The 21,655-nt window shown below is 38.8% G+C and overlaps 1 protein-coding gene and 1 long non-coding RNA gene across 5 annotated transcripts; one reads left to right on the plus strand and one right to left on the minus strand.

Annotated features, from left to right (window-relative positions):
- Nucleotides 1-18: 18 nt before the first annotated feature.
- Nucleotides 19-765, minus strand: LOC148406483 (uncharacterized). The gene is made up of 3 exons (XR_015863956.1): nt 715-765; nt 354-643; nt 19-240 (listed from the first exon to the last, which is right to left on the minus strand). It is a non-coding gene; the product is annotated as an uncharacterized LOC148406483 (long non-coding RNA).
- Nucleotides 766-3,347: 2,582 nt separating this feature from the next.
- Nucleotides 3,348-21,185, plus strand: LOC148406484 (chondroitin sulfate proteoglycan 5-like). Of its 4 annotated transcripts, XM_088405253.1 has the most exons (7): nt 3,348-3,610; nt 3,708-3,856; nt 9,244-9,988; nt 12,007-12,195; nt 13,686-13,848; nt 18,717-18,881; nt 20,608-21,185. In XM_088405253.1, exons 2-7 carry the CDS (start codon nt 3,769-3,771, stop codon nt 21,130-21,132), a joined length of 1,875 nt encoding a protein of 624 aa, XP_088261379.1. In that variant the 5' UTR covers nt 3,348-3,610; nt 3,708-3,768; the 3' UTR covers nt 21,133-21,185. The 4 variants fall into 4 exon arrangements, with proteins under 4 accessions (XP_088261379.1, XP_088261377.1, XP_088261381.1 ...); XM_088405251.1 differs by having other exon boundaries at nt 3,348-3,856; XM_088405255.1 differs by lacking the exon at nt 18,717-18,881 and adding an exon at nt 15,085-15,147 and having other exon boundaries at nt 3,348-3,856; nt 13,686-13,764.
- Nucleotides 21,186-21,655: the final 470 nt, after the last annotated feature.

Consider the following 21,655-nt stretch of genomic DNA (forward strand, 5'->3'; position numbering starts at 1 on the left):
AATGCTGAGACCTTTTTTCACCCCACATTTTTATTTGAATATGCAGTCACACCGTTTACCAATTGACATCAGGCCAGAAAGCAGGAAATCCGAATCGCATTTGTTGTTACAGTGTGAATCATTGACAAAAAAGAAAGTGAAAGCAGTTGAGTTCCATCATTTTGTTCCACCAGGTTATCTTGAGAGAAGTTTGTCTCATCCTCAGCACTAAAATCTTGTCAAGTGAGCCAGTGGTGAAGCCTGTCAACATCCAAATTTTGCCATTTAAAACACAAGTTAAAAAGAAATAAGAAAATTAATCATAACTTGGTATAGTGATGACTTTTAGATGGGATCAATGTTGGATCACGTACCGAAGTACATGTAGCTCCGACGCCTGCTGTGACAACGATCAATACAAGCAGAGCCAAACCAAACATTCCAACTGAACCGGTCAGGACACAACTTTCAATGTTTACTAGGATACAGCAAAGTCAATAAAGAGAGAGATTTTTAGACGGGATCAGTGTTGTCTCTCCTACGGAAGTACACGTAGGCTCCGACGCCTGCTGCAACAGCGGCCAATACAACCAGAGCCACACCAAAAATTCCAATTGAACCGGTCACGATGCAACTTCCAATGCTTATTTGGATACAGATAAACCTGAAAATACAAATACAATATATTAGTGACAGTTAATAATATACTTATTGTTAAATGTTAGGACTACTTACTCAGCCATCTTGCCAATTCAGGAGTTCTGCAGTGACTAACGGAAAAGGGGTTTACTTTCATTTTTGCTCAGCATTGCTTAGTACAGCCCCCAATTTCCTGTTTTTGCATTGCTCTCTAAGGTACTTTCCATGGTGGTAAATTATACTATGTCAGTTAGTCATGACTTGAATAAAAAGATAGTAAAAGAATAACACTGTTTTTGTGTTGATTCTATGTACATTGTTCCTGGTCCTTTAGGTTCTTAAATGCACAGTCATTTCAATATACTGTAAATTGAGATGGTCTCAAAATATGGTGATACTAGACATTCTTTGCAGAGGATAAAGAATATATGCTCGTGAGTATTGCTCTTTGTCTTTCTCCACTCTTCAAATATCTGTTGCTTGCTATATATATATATATATATATATATATATATATATATATATATATATGTGTGTGTGTGCGTGTGTGTGTGTGTGCGTGTGGCTCAGTCGCATAAGTTTATAGTGTTTATCACGTTGCCACACTGTGTTAGCCATTTTAAGGAAAATACTTCTGAATACAAATAAAGCCTCCATAGCTTCGTGATTGCGCAACGCGGACTCACAGTCCGCCCCTTTTGGTTCACGAAGGGAACAGGATAAGATAACAAAAATAGCTTGGCATCAAATGAGATGTATTATCAGTTGGACCTCCGTTGGACCCATCTGTTCAACCTGTGGGATGAAAATGAAAATAACATTCGAGAGAGAAAAAAATCTTGGGCTAAAATGATTGTTATTGCAGAATGCACTTGTGTGTATTTACCATACGGTGCTGTATAATATCAGCTTTTTCTGTGTGTACATGTTGTGTGTGCTACTGAAGCAATTTCATTCTGCTCTGTTTGGCAGAGCATCAGCGAACATTTTTTTTTTCAGTCACCACTCCTCTTGCAGCTTTGCTCAGCCACATCGGAATTCTATCGCTTCCTTTGCTGGATTCTTATCCTGAAACAGTTGACCACTCCATTGAAGAGAATCAACATTTCAGTTTCGATTTGAGTGTGCTTGATAACAATAGATGGCGAAAAGTGGGTCACTCCACTCAGAGGGGTTTGGATCAATTGCCTCCCAATTAGAGAATCGGATTGTAATTTGTTCATTTGGAAGAGAAGAACTATATATATGACACATATCCACAGTAATCTGATAAGTCTGCAGCTTTTTTTACAACACTGTTCATGACAACAAATTATCATTATTATTTTTTTGGGATTGGAAAACTGCTGGTGTTCTACTGTTACTCCCAAGCACTAAATGCAGTGTAAAAATCAGTTTTTTTTTTTTTAAACAAACCATTCGTAACTATTACAAAGTACATTCACATGTGTCGTGCATTAAAGTTAAATACAACTGAACTTTCTTTAGGCAGGCTTTACTGGACTAACACTTGTGCAGTGTTATTACTATTTTTGTTTCTTCCACATCATTCTCACAGTATTTTAGACAAGAGATGACACACTCTTTGGTCATGTGATAACTAATTGGTCGTGCAATGTTGACCTTTGACATGTCACCATCTCGGTGAAATTTCAGCTCCCTGGTGTCTTCTTTTTATGCTGTCCGTTTGATGTGAAAAGATTGGACAAAATACAGTCCAGCTAGCTCAATACTAATGCGAAAGACTATGAGTACACGGATAAAAATTAGCATAGATGTTTATGATGCCTATTAACATTCAAACAACAAGCTATAAAACCTTTCAGCAAGTAACAATATTGTTTCACTCACATGCAGACCTCCATTTTGTTGAATTATACATATGCGGGCAGCAGGCGACAAAATGGCCGCCCTAAACCATGTTTAAACTAGTGCAGCTGGACACAACATGATAACATATATTGAAAAGAAAAACATCGTAGGTGTGTGTATGGTCCACTTCCCCTTTAAGCCTCCATAATATTTTTGTTAATTAAGTTAGTTCTAAATCATTTTTAAATATCCTAATGTACTGATGAGTATATTGTATGATTACTTGCCTTGCTTTCTGATGGCCACAGTTTAAGCCTTGTGCCAGTGATTTACTACAAGGAACAGTAATTTAAGGCATATAGAAAGTCAGGGGTGTCCAAAGTACGCCACGGGGGCCATTTGCGACCTTCGGATTATTTTTCAATGATAAAATTACTGACTTTATACTGACTTTCCTCCATTTTATACTCTTTGTCACGGTGAATAAAACAGATCAATGATGGTCAAGTAATTGGATGAAAAACGGTCATCTTACTACAGTTTTTGATATTTTTTTTTAGATTCTGAGAGTGGATTAGTGTAGAGGCATGTACCCGAAATCTTGAAAAATTCGGAAGCATTTGCTTTCTCACCTTTTAAATAAAGCATTACGTAGCAGTCAAAAGTAAATAAATACATATATACAGTATAATAACGATTTTTTAAAATCTGTAATCAGTTAAATTGAAAACTTTGAAGGTGACTTTTGCAAATTTCCATGTGTGGCCCTCAAAGGAAAAGGTTTGGACACCCCTGCTGTAAATACATTTCCAGAACGAAGGAATCATAATCTCAACTCAAGGCAGGGGTTGAAAGAAATTGAACCCACAGCACCATCTGCTGGAGGTAATTGGCCACTGCCTTCTCAAATCAAGGTCCCTGTACTTGGGTCAGCGAGGAGCAGATGCCATTGTCTGGTGCCTTTCGCACAATAAAACAGTAAGAGGATTAACACGCACAAGCTTTTGCATCTTGCAGTCCGCGCAGGGACCAATTTTCGTCGCGCACGCGCACGGAAGTGGACCGCCGGCTCGCTCGTCTCCGAAGCCACCGGCTCATTAAAAGACGATTCTGCAGCCATCCGCGGGCGGCGCGCATTTACTACTACTCGTCACTATTCACTACGCCGGACGCGCTAAAGGTGCGTATGTGGAATAGTGGAGCGGTCACTCTGCACGCGATGGACCCGAACCAAAGCTGTTGAATGACACCGATTGTATTGCGCTCCACTATCGAAGACGAAGATCAGAGCAGAGTTAAGCATCGGAGGAAGAAGCCTGCGTGTCTCCTACGGCCGGCATGGCGTGCAGCTTGGGTGACAGGCGCTTATGGACCTGGCAGGTCCTTCTCACCATCTCCGTGGTTCTAAGCCCCCTGTCCGCTCACGGTAAGGACCACGAACCGGGTCACACCCTGGCACTTTTGTGTGTGTGCCATGAATTGCATTGCACCTGCAGCGTGTCTTGCGTGGAAAAGGGGCAAGTTGGACCGCACTGAGAAAAGCATCCGTTTAAGCGCACTTGACATCTGATAACGTGCGGTTTTATTAGCTGAAATGTACGTCCAATTTCCTTCTAAATAAACTGATGGAAAACGGTGCTTAAGATGATGTCATCCACATCCTATATGGATGTCTCTACCTCATGGTGCCTCAGACAAAAGGTGCACCTGCAGTGGGCAGGATTTGAATTCCTTCATGGACGCAACTGAGCGGTCTCATTTGCGTCTCATGAGACTTGGATGGGATGCGAGACATCCATGCATTCGGACGTAGTAGTGGGGAGGAAGGCGTTAATAAAAGGAGGGGGGGAATTAGCTTGCGGCCGCTGCCCAGCAACAGGCGGCTCGTGCGCGTCAAGGGTCGCGGGGGTTCACGTTCACCAGCACCCACCTTAGCATCCCTACCCCCACCCTTTTTGTTTCCTGATTGCGCTCCATGAATGTTAACCCTGCAGCGTATTGACCAATGAAAGCGCATAAAGTGTGTGGCGCCGTATATATTAATACTACAATGCTCATGGGGGAATATGATGTGAGGCTAAAAATGTAAATTGACATGAATTCTCCTTTAATGGAAACAATTATGATTGGGGTCACTTAAGGTCAATTCACCCGGGAAGCCAGCACGCTTTGTGATTTATTTTTTTATTTTATTTTTTTTACACACAGTCATCTTTAATGGTGACGTTTATGGCGCCAATCCAGACGACCATCTTGTTATTTCTTCTGTGCGTGTGAATTCACACTGCGGGATCCATCTGCCTTCGTGTCCCCGCAAAGCATGTGGAAAAAATGTCGCAAAAAGATCATCTCCCGCTGCTGACTTATTTTTTTCTTCCCACAGCAGTCACGGATGGGAAAAGCTTGAAATTATTGCTATTAACAATAGCCAATTAGGTAATGTGGAAAATGATTTCTTTAAATGGTCCAAAAAAGCTACATTATTTATTGAGTACAAATAATCAATGTTTATTCTTATATACATGTCAATAATAAATCTAAAACATTTAAATGCAAATTAGAGGAACAAAATATTACTCACTAAAATGACAAAAAACATACCGCACAAGAGGGTATGCTGTAAAAGTGTCTCTCAACCTTCTCTTAGCTAATTTCTTTTCAGAAATTCTTCAAACAGTGCCCTGCACGTCATTTTATAAAACATAAAATACATGCAAATGTTTCGCAAAGGAGTCCCAATGTCACAGCCAGTTGTTTCATGTTCCAATTAATTTGTTCTTAATTTGAAAGAAAAATGTACTGTACTCTTCAAGGTATTAAAAAGGATTGCGTAAGATTTGACAAAATATCATTAAAATCTCATGTCCCGTATTTCAGAACCACTTCTCAAAAAGATCTTATTCATAGGTACGGGGGAAAAATGTTTTTAAACTGGATCAAAAAGCATTTACTCTTGGCACTAATTTCTGTTTTGCTGGCATCTTATTCCATTTGTGTGCAGTTCAGTGCTGATTCTCCATGTTTGCTTTGAACTCTGAACTCCACTAATTGACTCCAAAACCCTACTGGGTTTTTAGTCCATGTATTCAGGATCAAATATTATTTCTGTCTCCAGCTAATTTACAATATAATCTCCAAACTAAACCCTGAAAACGGCTCAGATAAGTCATATGCCAAAATTCCTTTAGTAATATCCATTTAAAATATCCACTGATTGAGAATAGGAGGGATTAAGGATCAATAAATGATAAATTGTTAATTTATAAAACAAAACTCTATTATCTCACATGGGGGATAAGATTCAGGCAAGTGTGTAATTACCGTAGCAACATGATTGGTCGCACTTCATTTTGCTTCTATCGACAACCAATTCCAATAGTCTGTTGACACTGTTGCGCTTTTCCTCTATATAATTAAATTAATTTGTTCTTGAAGTATTTTGAAACTTCTGAACATCTTGCCTCCGTCCTTTCACGCACTTGGGTCCCGTCTCAACCTGCTGACACCGTGCCCTGCCGGCTAAGCCATGGCGTCGGGCACCTCCAGTCAAACCCGTTACCATGGTGACAAGAGAAGGTGAAGACGAGTGGCAGTAAAGGCACAAATCACACTTTTTTCAAAGGAAGAAATTCAATTGCGAAGCGGGGGGGGGAACTTGTACATTCAATTTGCTCCTCTTGCTCTTGTAATCTGCCCATGTTCCATTTAGCTCTTGTAAATGGCTGAGACTGCCAGCTGCTAACAGGATGCCACGTTAGAGCCTCAGCGGAGACAAGATTGGCAAATACCACCTTCAAAAGAATAGTTTGAGTCCGTCGTAACTGGTTTCGCTGGAACATGTTTGTCAGAGACTTTCTCAAAGACTTCCATTCCACCTTTTTGATGTATTTTTTTCCCAGTGCTGAAGTTGGCAGACATCACTGAGTGCGAGGCTGGCTGATTGATTAAAAAACAAGAGCAGCACCAGGCAAACACTAGATTCTCTGTTTCCTCTACCGCAGCCTCTCTTCTCTCCTCCTTTCAACCTGCCACCTCTTTGCATCTCACCATGGCAACTGCGCTGTGTGTGCGCGCGTGCGTGTGTGACTCTCATGCTTCCTCGGCCACCGCTAAGGTTTCGTGCCTTCGGGCACGTTCGGATGGTTTTAACGTCAACGCTGAATGGCGTGCCCGACAATGAGCCGCAATCTCAAGTAGATGCGGACGGACCGTTAGACGGACAGACGTTTAGCTGCTCAATTGAGTTCGCCTGGTAATGTGCAGGAGATTGTGGAGAAGTGTCCCCTTGAAATTCAATCAACTGGGAACGGTATCACCAGTTGAGTTCCCCCTAACGCATTCATTGCCATGAATGCTCATTGTCAATGGGTTGGCACTCTATCTATCTATCTATCTATCTATCTATCTATCTATCTATCTATCTATCTATCTATCTATCTATCTACATATATATATATATATATATATATATATATATATATATATATATATATATATATATATATATATATATATATATATATATATATATATATATATTTAAACATCAATAAACCAATTGAAACTTATCATTATACGCGATACTGCCAAAATATAAAATAATTCATAATAATTTAAAATTATTTGTCCACAGTTTGATGAAGTCCACCAAGTGCAGGCAAGCTTGAACAAGATTGTACGCTAAATTACAAATCGGAGTTTAATATCAGAACATCATTTTATTTCTTTACCACTAACTGAATATGAATAAAATGAAATTACTAAAACATTTAAAAAATGAAAAAATAAATGAATGAAATGCTTGACTCAACAAAACGGTTGTCCCCCCCACTTATTTCAATACAAAATCCATTGTTTTTTCCTCAGAGAAACTTCAATGACTTGCTTGTAGGGTTTGTCTGTGCATTTCATTTCCAACAATACATCCTGTTCTATTGACATGAATGCCAACGCTGAAAGTAGCACCTGCCCAATTTTCGTTTTGCCCTTCTCCACTGTGGGTTAACAAAGCGAGTCGATTTGAATGTTCTGCTGAATGTCCGCAGTGCAGCTCAACCAAGCAACACAGTTAGCTTGGCTGAGTAAGATGTTTTTTTTTTTAATACATTTGTTTGATGACTTTCAACATTAAACATGGTTGATCAACACAGCACCGCCTCCCTACAGTGAGCATCCAATCAGGTCACGTTCAAAGTGAGGCTTCTAGATGACCACTTTATGACTCGATTGGCTATAGCAACTGTCTATTAACTATATGGGTCCGTTAATGTCTTTGGAATGCCCTCAAATGGTTCTATTTGCAGGCAGATTTTAAACACCCTGGCGACACAAGTTAGCTGAATTCTAATTGGCCAAAAACACTGGAAGGAGCGAACCAAATGGATATAATATGACAGAAAAAAAACAGATCATGGAGAATCATTTTATATATATATATATATATATATATATATATATATATATATATATATATATATATATATATATATATATATATATATATATATATATATATATATATATATATATATATATATTTGGTTAAAATACATGTAAAATGAAACTGACTTTTGTCATTGTTATAATTATGTTAGTTTATTATAGTTATGATCATATATATAAATACAGTATATATGCGTATATAAACACACGCCCACACTACTTGTGTACCTAATAAGCGTCTATTTGCCTGCCTCTGTACCCTGTCCAAACAAGGAGCCTCCAACCTATGGTTCTAAATCCTAATCTATGTAATCCTCACCCAGTCTTGGTCACCAGAGCAGAGTCATTCAGTATGTCTAATCCTACGCCGTCACACTTTGATTACATTGCAGTCTTGAACTTGTGTTTGGCTGTCGTTTACAGCAAACTGCTTGACCTTTGAACTTTTAAACTACATGGATTTATTTGCATGGTCAACCTTTTTTTTTTCCAAAGAATCTGCTTTCACATCATTTCAGATTAAACTGCGTTTATATTAATGTGATTTACTAGAATAATATACAGGAACTTGTATGTATGATTCCCAACAGACATTTAGCCCGGGGAAGCCTTGAGGCAAACCTCTCGAATATTAATAAATTCATTTAACAAACATATTTTCAGAAAGAAAAAAAAATGGATACATGGATTTAAGGAGAAAGAGAGTCCATCTGATTTCAGACAAAAATACAGACAACACTAGACCGGTTGCTGGTCAACCAGAGAGCAAAGATAGGGACAAACTGGGCTGTTACTTGATAAATATTTAAAAGCAACTTACCAAATCCTCAATGGCCACGCTCCTCCATATATGGGAGGTCTTGTGTTAAAAACCAAAGTCCCAGCCTGTGGAATACAAAAAAGATCAAATTTTGCTTCATCTAAAGTAAACATCCACAGAAAATAGAGGCCGCTTGAGCTACAAAAAAGATTTGGCCATTCACCTCGTGCTCACTTCAGTATTGGTGTCATCTCCATGCTTCTTGTGAGTGTCTTCATTTTGAATTTGTACTTTTGACTGCCTCCTTGATAAAAATAAATAAATAAATACTAATATAATATTTTTCCATTTACCAAAGAAATCCATTAATATTCCTTCATAGGGTTGTTTACTTGAGTCTTAGTCTACAATTTGGCCCAAATTACTGAATTAGATGGTGTTACTGCATCTTTATGTTGCCTATTGAGAAGCTTCCATTTACTAAATTACTGGTTTATTCCCATGCAACCTTTCCAACGTTGAAATGTCTCAACTTTTCAAACTGCATGACCAGATAGATAGCTTTTATGAATAAACAACTGCCTAAGTTTTCATTTGGTTTGAACTGATAGGGAGGCATTCGATGGCCAGGCGTCATCATCACCGTAACCACTCATCCATCAACCGGGAAGCCTTAAATACCAGGATGGGGCTAAGCGACGACTCAGCAGAGCGCGACCACCTGTTAGAAGCGGGGATCCCCATTTTTCCCAAACATCACCACTCCCATAAGCGCATCCATCTGGACTCGGATCCAGCGGGAGAGGAGCTCACCGCCGGAGGAGCAGGGCCGGATCAGCCCGGGAACCCCTTGTCTGATGACATCATCGCCGTGGAGTTCCACAGTCCGGCGCCGGAGATTATACCATCCGATATTGATCATAAGGGGGCCAAACTCCCAAAAGCCCAGAAGCAAAAAGGAGGCAACCCCACAGCTTGGACGCTCACGGACTTTTACGACTACCTGTCCCCAGACGACGACCTCTCGGCATCGGCCCCCACCCAAGAGCCCGAACCCTCCCCTTCGCCCCCGGCCGACATGGAGGATGAGAATCCCCTCTTGGCTGGTGCTCCCGCTCGTCCCGTGACTGCCAAGCCCGCTGCGGAAAACAAGCCTCCCTCACCTGCCCAGCCCAAGCCGGAGCCTGACAATAATGACGACTTGAGTTTGGGGGGAGCCATGGGGAGCGACGGGTGCCGGCTGGGCTTTGTGCGCTCGGGGCCGGGGATGTGTGTATCTCAGTGTGACGTTGACCCCAATTTCTGCTTCAATGAAGGGGTCTGCACGGTGGTGGCAGGAGTGGGAGCTTTCTGCAGGTAATAGACACAAATACGTTATTTTCACACGGAATTGTCACATTTCCATCTTGCTTGAGTTGCCAAACACAACATCATTCAAATTGGGATTCCATCTTGCACATTAATATGCCCACAAATGTGTTTTTAACCCTAACCAAACCCTTCCATCTGTCCATTTGAAAAGAAAGGCTCCCTCAAATGGATCTGTTATTTTTTTTTACTTGTTACTTGCTAAAATAAAACTCTTAAGTTGACACTACAATTCCATACATACACAAAGAATATATATATATATATATATATATATATATATATATATATACACAAACACACACTGTATACATACAGTATATTTTTTACTGCATAGTACTTTTAAAACAAGGAGCCATACTTGATCAATGGAAAACAACAACAAAAGTAAGCAGTATGCAATATTAGCAGCATTAGGGTAAATTGGGGTGTTTGTAAACAAGAGGGTTTATTGTTCACATTTTCCCAAGTTTAATTTTTAGTCCGGATGAGGATTTAGAATACGGCTGGTCACCAAAACAAAAGAAAAGATTGAGGACACTATTAGATCATACTCATACTGACTGAAGACTGGATTAATGTGTCATGAAAATCAGCAGGGGTCACCAATAAGGACAAGCATACATTTTAAAGATAGTAAGAAACATTATAAAGAATCTGTGTGCACATATAAAGCTGGCACTGACATAGGCACACAATGTATCACTGAGGTGGCAATATGGTTTGAGCAAGGAATAAAACACATGGTCGTTCAACGCTGTCTCGATGGCACCATCTGTGCTGTCTTGCAGGAGGCAAAGGATTGCTCATTTTGCTGGGTCTGCTAAGTAATTACACAATATATTTACTAGGCTTATGATGCAGTACTTTCAGATATTTTAAAACTATTTAAAACTAAAAGAAAACAAAAGTCAAACAAAATAATATTATGGATTATTATAACGGAAATGAAACCCTCAAAACATCTTGACAACAGGTTCTGTGTAGCCCCATTAGTTAACATGATATATATATATATATATATATATATATATATATATATATATATATATATATATATATATTAGCAAGCTGAGCTGTGATTGGTCATTGCGATAGATATATATATATATATATATATATATATATATATATATATATATATATATATATATATATATATATATATATATATATATATATATATATATATATATATATATATATATATATATATATCTCGCAATGACCAATCACAGCTCAGCTTGCTAATGTCACGTGACCAAACTCATGAAACAGTAATGGAATTTTCAGTCAACAGTAAGTTGCAAAATGGCCGCCCCCTGAGTTGGCTAAAAACAAGTGGCTTAATTCATGAATAAGCTGTTCCAAAATTTGCCAGATTGCATCATCAAATGTTATCTGTTTTGTGATGGGCCTGCTGCATGCGCCACATGCACAAATCTGCACTTCAACTGATGTGTGTGATTCAGCACCTTAGTGATAAAGAGCATATCCCTAAAAGTAAGACTACTATCAAATGCTTGTTTTTTTCATTTTGTTTTACATAAGACTATTTTTCACACGCGACTAAATTCATGAGCATCAAAACACAAGACTGAAAAAGACCTAATGAGCAGCACCCCATATTTTGACGAGGCACATCGCAGACATGTTGTTAAGACACCTCGAAGCTGTTTTATATTTTCCCACAAAAAATGCATAATGTCACTTTATATGCACTGGTGAGTGTGTTTGCAAACCCACGACGAATCTGTTGCAGGCACAAACTGTATGCAAATGCACATACACATTCACTGATCCTTTGAGCTCATTAAAGGTCAGGCTGCAGGGAGAATCCCAGCTTTGGCAGATAGACCTTAGGACAGCATCAGCCTCATGCTAAAAATATGTTGAATACTGTTGCTACACACGTAAACCAAACTAAGCAACTCACTGGTCACTATTGTCCAATATCGTGTCACAGAACCCTAATGTTATTATTGCATTTTTTCTGGTGCACGCAGATGCAATGTGCAGGACTATATCTGGAACAAAGGCACTCGCTGCGATTGGGCCATCACAGAGTTCCAGGTGATGAGTGTGGTGGTGGGCGTGGCTTCCCTCGCGCTCCTCCTTTTCTTCATGATCGTGGTGTTCTTTGCTAAGAGGCTGCATCGCCTCAAGAGTGAAAACAAGCGGCTTCGCAAACGCAGGTGATTTAAATTTTGTTAGCCGGAATGTTTCTGAACGTTTTCGAAAAACAATTTAAAAAATGCAACCTATTGAACTTCTCTGTTGTCATAACTACCTGGAAGACCGATAATCGACACATAAAGGGGAAACTAAGGCTGGCAAGCGCATTGACATCGAGACCGCTAAGAATGACTAGGGCAAAATATGCTAATAGGTTAACAATTTTCAGAAGTTATATATAAAAGCCAATTGCTGTTTTACGTTGGTTTGTGAAATTGTTTCAGCATTGCTTCAATTATTTACATTTCTCATGACACTGACTAGCCCAGAGTTAGCAAATGGGCTCACACTGTATTTAATTCAAAAGAAGAAATAAAAAACAGGTTCATGACCTTTACTTAAGGAAAAATAAAACGCTAAAGTAAAAAAGAATTAGGGATGGGTAATTAAGACTAATATGATTCTCACTGTGTTTATTGTTCATATTTATTTGATATGTACCAGTTGAAGCACAATTTCATCCTATTCCTGCTATACATGTGACAATAATTCTTTACAATCTACAATCTCTATACAATGACAATAAAGGCATTCTATTCTATTCTGATTTTAAAGTATTGATACTTGAGACGTTGACCGATACTGATTTTGGCCCTCAACAAGTATAGTGCTATACAAGTTATAAAGGTTTATTTAAAAGGGAAAAAAAAGTGTATCTAGTAGTAAGCGCTGGTCATTTACATATAACTGAAAACAAATAAAGTGTTAATGTCCACTACTGGATTGGCCACAACATTAGTGATTAATTCATAATTACACAATCAATAAATGTCTTTACAAATTAACTTTACTTTTACTATAGTTTTAGTTTGGATTTATTCTTAAAAAAAATAAAACGCCCTCTCACGTTGATGTCATGCAGTTCCCCACCAATTTATTATGTATTTTTAAATCAATATGGTACAGTATTGTACATTTTTTAAATGCAAATTTTAGGTGTCGGTATAACAGGTATATTTAAATATCACTTACAAAAAGAAATTCAAGTTGAAATTTTCTGACCAATAATATGTGGCTGTACTAGTCTAAACACAGTGATCAGAATAATGTTGCATTTAGCAAAGATAAATTACAAAGCAAAATACAGCCAGGAGCGGCCATTTTACCCTTTGCTTTTGATTAAAAATGACATGACAGTTGTTCAAGGCTAAGGTAACACACGATCACAAATGTCACACAGACAACCTAAGCAAATAGGTGAATCGTGATTGGTCGTTCCTTGAGCACTGAGCAACTGTGATGTCGTTTTAGGATAGTGACAAAACAACCGCCTTCCGAGATGAAGAAAAACGGGGGAATTTTGCACCTAATTCACATTCCGCAAAAACAATATCAATCAGAATATTGTGCTGAAACTAGTGAGGCCGCATTAAACTTAATGAAATAAATGTTTGACTGGACTCCCCATTTCACCACTTGATAAAATAATCATCTCTGGTTTCCCCCTCAGTAAGTACCGTCCGCAGAGCACGGAGCCACAGACGGACGGCCTATCGGTTTCGACCACAGCTGACGGCTCGCAGCCAAACGTAAGGAAACTGTGCGACTCTCCTCCGCCCGCGCCCCAAGCTCACACTCACAACTTGGCGTACTATGACAACATTATCTGTCAGGTATGCGCCACCTTTCCTCATGTTTACTCTCCAGCCTTTCGCCTTTGGTTTGTCACTATGTTTGACTTCTCTTGCCCTACCCCCATATAACTCTTTCTACTGACCTCATGATTCATGATGTTATATCCTATGTGCTTGCTTGGTGTCTATGCCTGCTTGCTGATATCCTTAGCAAAGCCTTGCCAATAATGCACGCAGCGTACTACCTGCTAAATATAGCTCATAGATAATGCAAAAATGTATATATAAATATGTCTATATCAGGGGTCTGCAACCTGCGGCTCCGGAGCCGCATGTGGCTCTTTCAGCCTCATGTTGCGGCTCACCGTGGTTTGGGCAAATGACAACTTGGACGGCGTAACAAGTGACACATTTGAATGGAGTTTGTTTGATTGAGTGATAAGGTGACATCTATAGGACACGAAACGTGAAGCGAGACAGCCAATCAGTTTTGGGAAGGTAAAAACAGGAAACGAAAAAATAGTCCAGGATTCCAGATTAAAAGCACACATTTTCAAAGTGATATATAACTGAACTTTAAAAACTAAAACGCTTGAGGAATTCTTAACACAGAATTAATGTCATCTTATGGCCCTGCGTGTGAACAAGGATAAACTCAAACGTTGGGTCAGTCAGCAACCCTGGTAACCACATAGACCACTAAAAGCTCTATGATGAACAGAGACCGTAAACAGGAAATACAGAGCAGCCTTCCAGATTAAAAGTAGCTATTTCAAAATCCAATAACACAGGTAAGTAAACGAGACAAACTGGAGCGCTTGAAGAATTATTAACACATAATAAATCTAATCTAAATGCCCGTTTGCGAACATGGATGGATTCAGACTTTGGTTCAGTCTGCTTGCTTCTTTTAATGAAAATAATGTGTTAAAACCTTGGCTAGCAAAAGATGCTGTAAACAACTCCTCTGGCTGCTAACAACTGATTCAGTCTGCTTCCACCTTCCCACTTGCCCCATTACCATAATTATTTTAAGAATACATCTGAGATATATACAGTATATATATACACACATATATCGATTTCACATGTAATAAAATGTTGTTTGCTCCCAGTGTTGTCTTATCCGTGGAAACCGGGTCAAAATGGCTCTTTGCATGTTAAAGGTTGCCGACCCCTGGTGTATATCTATAGGCACACAAATACTAGGTTTAGGTATATGAACCTATGTATGGATGTATCTTTATGGATTTCTACACTCACTAATTCCCTCAGAGGCCATCATCAACCACCTTTACCTGGGAATTTAAACCCAGAAACTCTTTTAACCACTACCAGGTAAGCGGAGCGGAACATCCGCATTGGTTGCAACTTGCAATATCCCGCCCCACCCCGCTTCGCTTTGACTTACCCAGCTATTAAATGGCACATTCTGACACTCCTTGCAAACCTTCCAGCCCGCAACAATATCTGGCATCGATCTTGTTGTTGCCGGAGAAACTAGCTCCTTTAATATTCTCCTGAATCGTGGAAAGATTAATCACCCGCTGCTAGGCTCGCTGCAATCAATTTTTCAGCACAAATACTACACTGCAAGGTCCCTCATCTGCTTCCCCCCCAATGCTTTGCGGTTTCCAAGCTGTTTTGTTTTACAAATTTCCCTGCTATGGCTAGTGCATGTATTGCACCTCCCAGCTGCATTCAGTATTGGAACGATCACGTCAACTGGAAAAGTGGAAATATATGGACATAGATCACCACATGTATTTATTTTTTTTTTTTTTACCATAACCTGTCCATATTTCTCCACTCGTCTTAACATTGTAATCTGATCAATATTGTGTTTGACAACTCGGAGATTTTATCCACTCAAAGGAGCGGCCATTTTGTAACTTGCTGTCATCTGAAAATAACATCACAGTTGCTCAAGTAATGACCAATCATAGCTTCCCTCTTTTAGAAGTTTAGACATGTGACACACAAGCTGAGCCCTGATTGGTCATTACCTGAGGCCTGCACGGCTGTGATGTCATTTTCAGTCAAAAAGTGACAAAATAGCTGCTCCCTGAGATGAATGAAAACAAATGAATTTTGCTGCGTTATTCATATTCCACAAACACAATATCAATCCTAATACAGTGGACAGACTGGAGAACATATTATAGTAAAAATAAAGAAAAATGGGGTTGACTTTGCATTTAAAAAAAAAAAGAAATCAAAACTTATACAGTATAGAGTACGAAATAAATTATGATTACACAGTTTAAACTTCAATTCAGATCTACATTTTTGTATGGTGGCCCTGAAGTGCAAATGACACATGAAAGCAAAAAATACATTACAAAAGATGAAACACAAAACGCAAAAATCACAAACAAAAACAAAAAAAAGGAAAATTAATCTTAAACAGTAAACAAAAACACAGTGAACACAAAATATGAAAACAAAAGCAAATCGACCATCATAAAAAAAACAACTAAACAACATGTGGAAAAACACATAAAACAAAATTAAAAAAAAACAAAAATAAAATTAATCACAAACAAAAATACACTACAAAAAGTAAAACTTGGTAAATTAAAAATCACACAAAAAAAACAAAAAACAAAAGTAAATCACAAACAAAATGAACACATTACACAAGACAAAATACAAACGCAAACCAAAAATTATAGTGTGTTTCTTTTTTGGTTGTGATTAAATTCCGATTATTTTGCTTCCATTATTAGTTTTTTTTTTGTGAATATTGATTTGTTGTTGTGCTTCGTCTTTGGTAATGTATTTATTTTCTATGTGGTGATATTCCTTTTTTTGTTTGTTTGTGATTTTTCATTTGCATTTGTGTTTCATCTTTTGCAATGTATTCTTATTTTTTGTTAGCAATTACCTTCTTCTATTGTTTGTTTAGTTATTTGTTCTTGTGATTTGCACTTCAGGACCACTGATATTTTGTTATTCATCCGAGTCACCTCTCACACAACAATGAAAATATAATGAATATGAATTGACATTTTTGGCCCAAGGAATGTCATGAAAATAAAACTTTTTTAAAAATTTATGTTAAATCAAGGCCATTAATTTGATGTAACTTAATAGTTATGTAATCATCATTAGTAATTATGTATCAGTGCATATGTTTAGCTGTTCATGGGTTCCCTGTGTATTTACTTCCTGATTTGAATGGACTCCTCAATGGTCTTTTAGTTTAGGTTCACAATACGGGGGTTCACTTTGCTTAAACCTTGCGGGTGTGATAATGCGTGATGGGAGAGGACATTTAAAAAGTAGTGTCCGGCCGCGGCCTGCGTGACCAATCGATGGTGGCCCACTTAGCGCCTGCTGCGACTGTGACCTTCAGCTGTCTGTGACACGGCGATCAATGAACGAACTAAACGAGCTGACACATGCAGATGCACGCTAATTTCCATTCAGTTGTAACTTGTCACAAAAACACAGAGTTAATGAGGTTACGATTAAAGGGAATAACCGTATTGGGGCTTATATAGTGAATTCTAAATGTACTACGCATAATTGCTTGGGCTAAATAATGTGAACAATTTGTGCCTGGCTGGCATTTCAGAGCAGTTTAATACTAAGTTCTCAGTTCCTCTAAATGTCAGGTTGAGAGGCTAAAAAGCCCCTGCAGACACATGAGCTTCACTGCACTAGTTTAAATGCCACAGGTCTGATTTGATTTTTTGTTTTCATGTTCAAACATGATTAGCTAGTTCGTGTTTGAGCTCTTTTAAAGATAATTATGTTTTTTTCTGGTTTTTCTAACAGGTGAGTCCTAAAAAAAATGACACAATGACCTACTTGCAGAAACAATAACGCTCAGTTTTTGTTAGCAGTCTTTTTTTTTTCTAAAATCAAATTTGTTGAATTTATGAACCTATTTACTTTTAATTACATGGATAGACCCGTGGGTGTAAAGCAACCCAATAACTACTGTACCACTACAACCTAACTGACAAAATGATTTTGGACTAATGCAAAAATTTTGTATTGCACTGCGTAAAGACAGATTTATTACATTGGATCTCATTAGCTTGTGCAGATGTACCTGATGCACATGCATTATTATCAGTTTAACATTGAGTATTTTAATTAGACAGATGCAAATATACTATATAGTGCACATAGTACATATAAAAATATTCTACATATCCCTGTTCAAACACCAAAAATCTTTTAGACAAAAAGATGACGCCAACCACAAGAAGCAAAATTGTGAAATCGAAGTTTTGATCAAATGGCAGAATGCCCGATTGGTTTTTACTAACTACTTTAATGTAGCATTTCAGCATTAGCTATGTTTTGCCCAAGCTATAAATGTTAAGTTTACGTTTGACATTACAGGGTTCATATTCAATTAGATAAACATTTGTTGGGTTTGTAACATCAGTTAAAATCGTAATCACCCAGAATGAATGGAGAGGGAAAGCAAAAACAAAATGAAACTTGTTTGGCCATACCAGTAAGCTGTACAAAGGAAAAAAAAGGCATGGAAAGCCTATTTCCATTTAACATTTGCTTGAAAATGACTGGTTGATTGTGAACATGACCACATACTGTATCTTATCCTATCTTATATGAGAGTGTGCTACAACGTTATTATAAGTTTAGTTTTATTTCCCAGTTTCTTTTTCCCTCTCAATTAAGGTGCGCAGGGCAATAAATAATTAGTCTGGGTCGTATTGCTTGACATACAAGAAAAACAAATGGAATTTGAACAGGGGTGTTCAGACTTTTTATATATACTGTATGCAAAACATACTAGGAAATGAAAATGGAATATAAACATTTCCTGTCATCGAAATGTGTTTCCATCACGCCTGCACAACAGGTCCTCATCAGTTCCCTTTCTGTTTTGAGTTGTGCTAAAAACCAAGTGAACTTCCCAACAGGATGACCCCCAGAAGCAGGAGGACCCCGCCAAGTCCCCCCCAGCCAAGGAGGAGGGCGCTATGAACATCCTCAACTCTCATTCCCCCAAACACGAGAACAACCGGCCAAACTCTGTGGTCCACGACCACAGCCGCAGCCCCAACAACACCGATGACAACACCGAGGTAAACATGCTCCACAACAACTTGGTATAAATGCATCAATCCGAAGCACCCGAGAGCACATACAGCAGTGAGTTAATTGTTTACACCTTGCAAAGAGCACACTGTGTATCCTCTACAGTATTAATCGAGCCCTCCTATGTCAAAGAACGCACACACAGAGTTGAAGGATACATGTTTACAAGGCTCCAACGTCGACATTGATTACATAGTGGCCCGTCTCATTTCTTCCCTCTGTCCACTTTGAACTAATGACTGACCTTGCCTCGCTTCTGACGCCCCTGCCTTGGTCTTTGGCCAATGACCTCGTCCATCGTTCCCCCAAATTCCGTCCTCCCCGCCTCGCCTAACTGTCCCCTTTCCGCACGCATGCATCGGTGTTAATCAAAGTGAAGTGTCTGAAAATTATTGCAAAAGTCACGAAAAATGTGGAAATTAAGTGGATCTGTGCTTGCAAGTCTTCATGTTTGGCATTGCTAATAAGTGTTTAGATCACATGACGTCAAAGTATTTGCTTGAGTCGATAATGGAATCTCTCGATATATTAAACACGCTGTGTCTTGGTTTTCAATGTGATTTCTAATACTTTTATGTACTTGAGGTTCTTTTGTACTTTTTTGGCTATACATGGAGGATTCTAGTTAACAGTTGTGGGAAATAAACCTTTTTTCATTTTATCCAACTTGTCCCTGTGTTTTGCTCTATTTCCCCTGCGGTGTCTCTCTTTGTCTGCATGTCTGCTCACGAAGCTAACGGCCGCCCAGCTGCTCCCTCGCTAATAATAACCAAACGCTCCACTGACCCCGCTTTTGTGCTACTGTAGGCTGCTCGCACGCGCATGCACGCACAGAAACACACAAAGTGCCGATTCAGCACCATGGATAGCCACTTGCTTATTCCAAATCCGGGGGACCTTGAAAAATAGAGGATGAAGCCAATACATTCGGGACACATGTACATTCCAATGGGATCCAATACAAAAAGGTGAAAAAAATCTGCTTTAGCAACAAAGTGCAATAGAGGATGGCAAAAATAATAAATAAAAAAAAAAATGCATAGTATTCAAATAGATGTAAAATAGGCGCTAAAACATGGATGTCCAAAATGTTTTACGTGAAGGCAAAACACAGATAAATGTATTCGTAAATCTTGCATTTATGAAACATGCTAAGATCAATTAAAAATGCTACTATGCTAAGCATTTTTTTTTTATTAAGAAAACAAAGCTTATCTAATTATTTTAAAATATTCTATATATATATATTATAATCTTTAAATGTTTGTCATGTTAAAAAACTTTGGATTTTTGTTTTTTTTTTATCAACTTAAAGCGTGTTATACTTAGAAAACCTGCCACTGACAATTATGTTATATTTTTAATCATATTTTTCAAAATGTTTTAAATTCCATGCCTTGAAACAGTTCAACACCATTATTTCAAATTGACTTAAATGAACTAGGGTTCAGTTATTGGTGTGGGGTACAAAATCAGATAATATAAATCAATACTATAAATATAGATAGATAGACAGACAGACAGACAGACAGACAGACAGATAGATAGAGGGAGGGGTTTATTATTTTGACCCAATAGATAGAGGGAGGGGTTTATTATTTTGACCCAATGATGCAGTTTTCAGAGTGTGTAGATCTGCATAGCTTGGCATCCCTCCCAATGAGCGTTCCTGCATTTCTGCATCCTTCTCTACTTGCCATATTTCTACACCAGGACGGAGTCACAATTGGTCTGGAAGTTCTCCTCCCAAAAGATGCCAAGCTACGCCAAGAGAAGAGCTCTCCCCTTCAGTACGATGTTTTCCTCTACAAAGTCGCAAACAATGGAGACCCGGCAGCCGCCAACTCCCATTGCTCCGCCCCCTATCACACAACCAAATCTCCTAAGAGTGCATCCAAGGTGCCCAAATCTCCCAAAAGCTCCAAGGAGCATCGGCACAGTTACCGTGAGCCCCTCTCCGGGCGCCACTCCTCGCCGTTCCTGCACCCCTCGCCTGGGCGACACCAGACATCTAGTCGTCACTCCGCACCTGGGGGGTACTCCGCCCCCACGCGCCAGCAATCTGCTCAGCATTCCGCCAAAGGTCGGCCCTCCAGTTCTTATTACTCAAGCGTGGAAAAAGAAGATGGACATATTCGTCCTTCTCCTTCCTCTCCTCATCTCACTCAGCCTCCTTCTTCACCATCCAGGGCAAAGTGCAGCCCGGTTAGCACTCGATCTTTACCGCCACTCACGTGACTCATATTCTTCACTCACGCCAATCCAAAAATAAAAATCTGTTTGAGCATTTATTCGATCCAGCTCAATCATTTAACAACTAATGCAGTAACAAAGCACCAATACTGATACCTCTCTTATTTAAATGTATCAAGTACTTGTAAAAGATGTCGATACCAACCACTGATAAGCAAGGCAAAAAAAAAATAAAAAATCTGACATTGAATAAGCCTTTTTTGCTAGTAGTTGGTGCAATGCTGTTAAGTGTCACATTTGACTTTCTGCATTTTTTAAGTGAAATAAAACAGCTAAGTTGAGTCGAGATATGGCTAGCAAGTTTAGATTTTAGCAAGCAACTATGGCAAAAGGAATTTTCGTCCTCAAAACTGTACTGTAACTCAAAATGTACAAAAATGTACGCAAATTACCAGTACCGGTCTGTGGACCGGTGGTTGGGGACCACTGGTTTATGGTATTTAGCTAAAAATAGTCTTTTTCAGCCTTTGCTGCTGGATTTGCTCGCTTGCTATTTCTTAGGCTTAAT

This window comes from Hippichthys cyanospilos, chromosome 21 (genome assembly GCF_059441005.1).
Source record: "Hippichthys cyanospilos isolate Australia breed blue-spotted pipefish chromosome 21, RoL_Hcya_1.0, whole genome shotgun sequence".
Taxonomy (NCBI): Eukaryota; Metazoa; Chordata; class Actinopteri; order Syngnathiformes; family Syngnathidae; genus Hippichthys; species Hippichthys cyanospilos.

Excerpts from the sequence above, each read along its gene's own strand:
- LOC148406484 (XM_088405251.1), top strand. The coding sequence starts at position 3,769 with ATGGCGTGCAGCTTGGGTGACAGGCGCTTATGGACCTGGCAGGTCCTT. Across the intron at positions 3,857-9,243 it reads AAGCCCCCTGTCCGCTCACG|GGAGGCATTCGATGGCCAGG; the intron begins GTAAGGACCACG and ends TTGAACTGATAG. Across the intron at positions 18,882-20,607 it reads ACACCGATGACAACACCGAG|GACGGAGTCACAATTGGTCT; the intron begins GTAAACATGCTC and ends TTTCTACACCAG.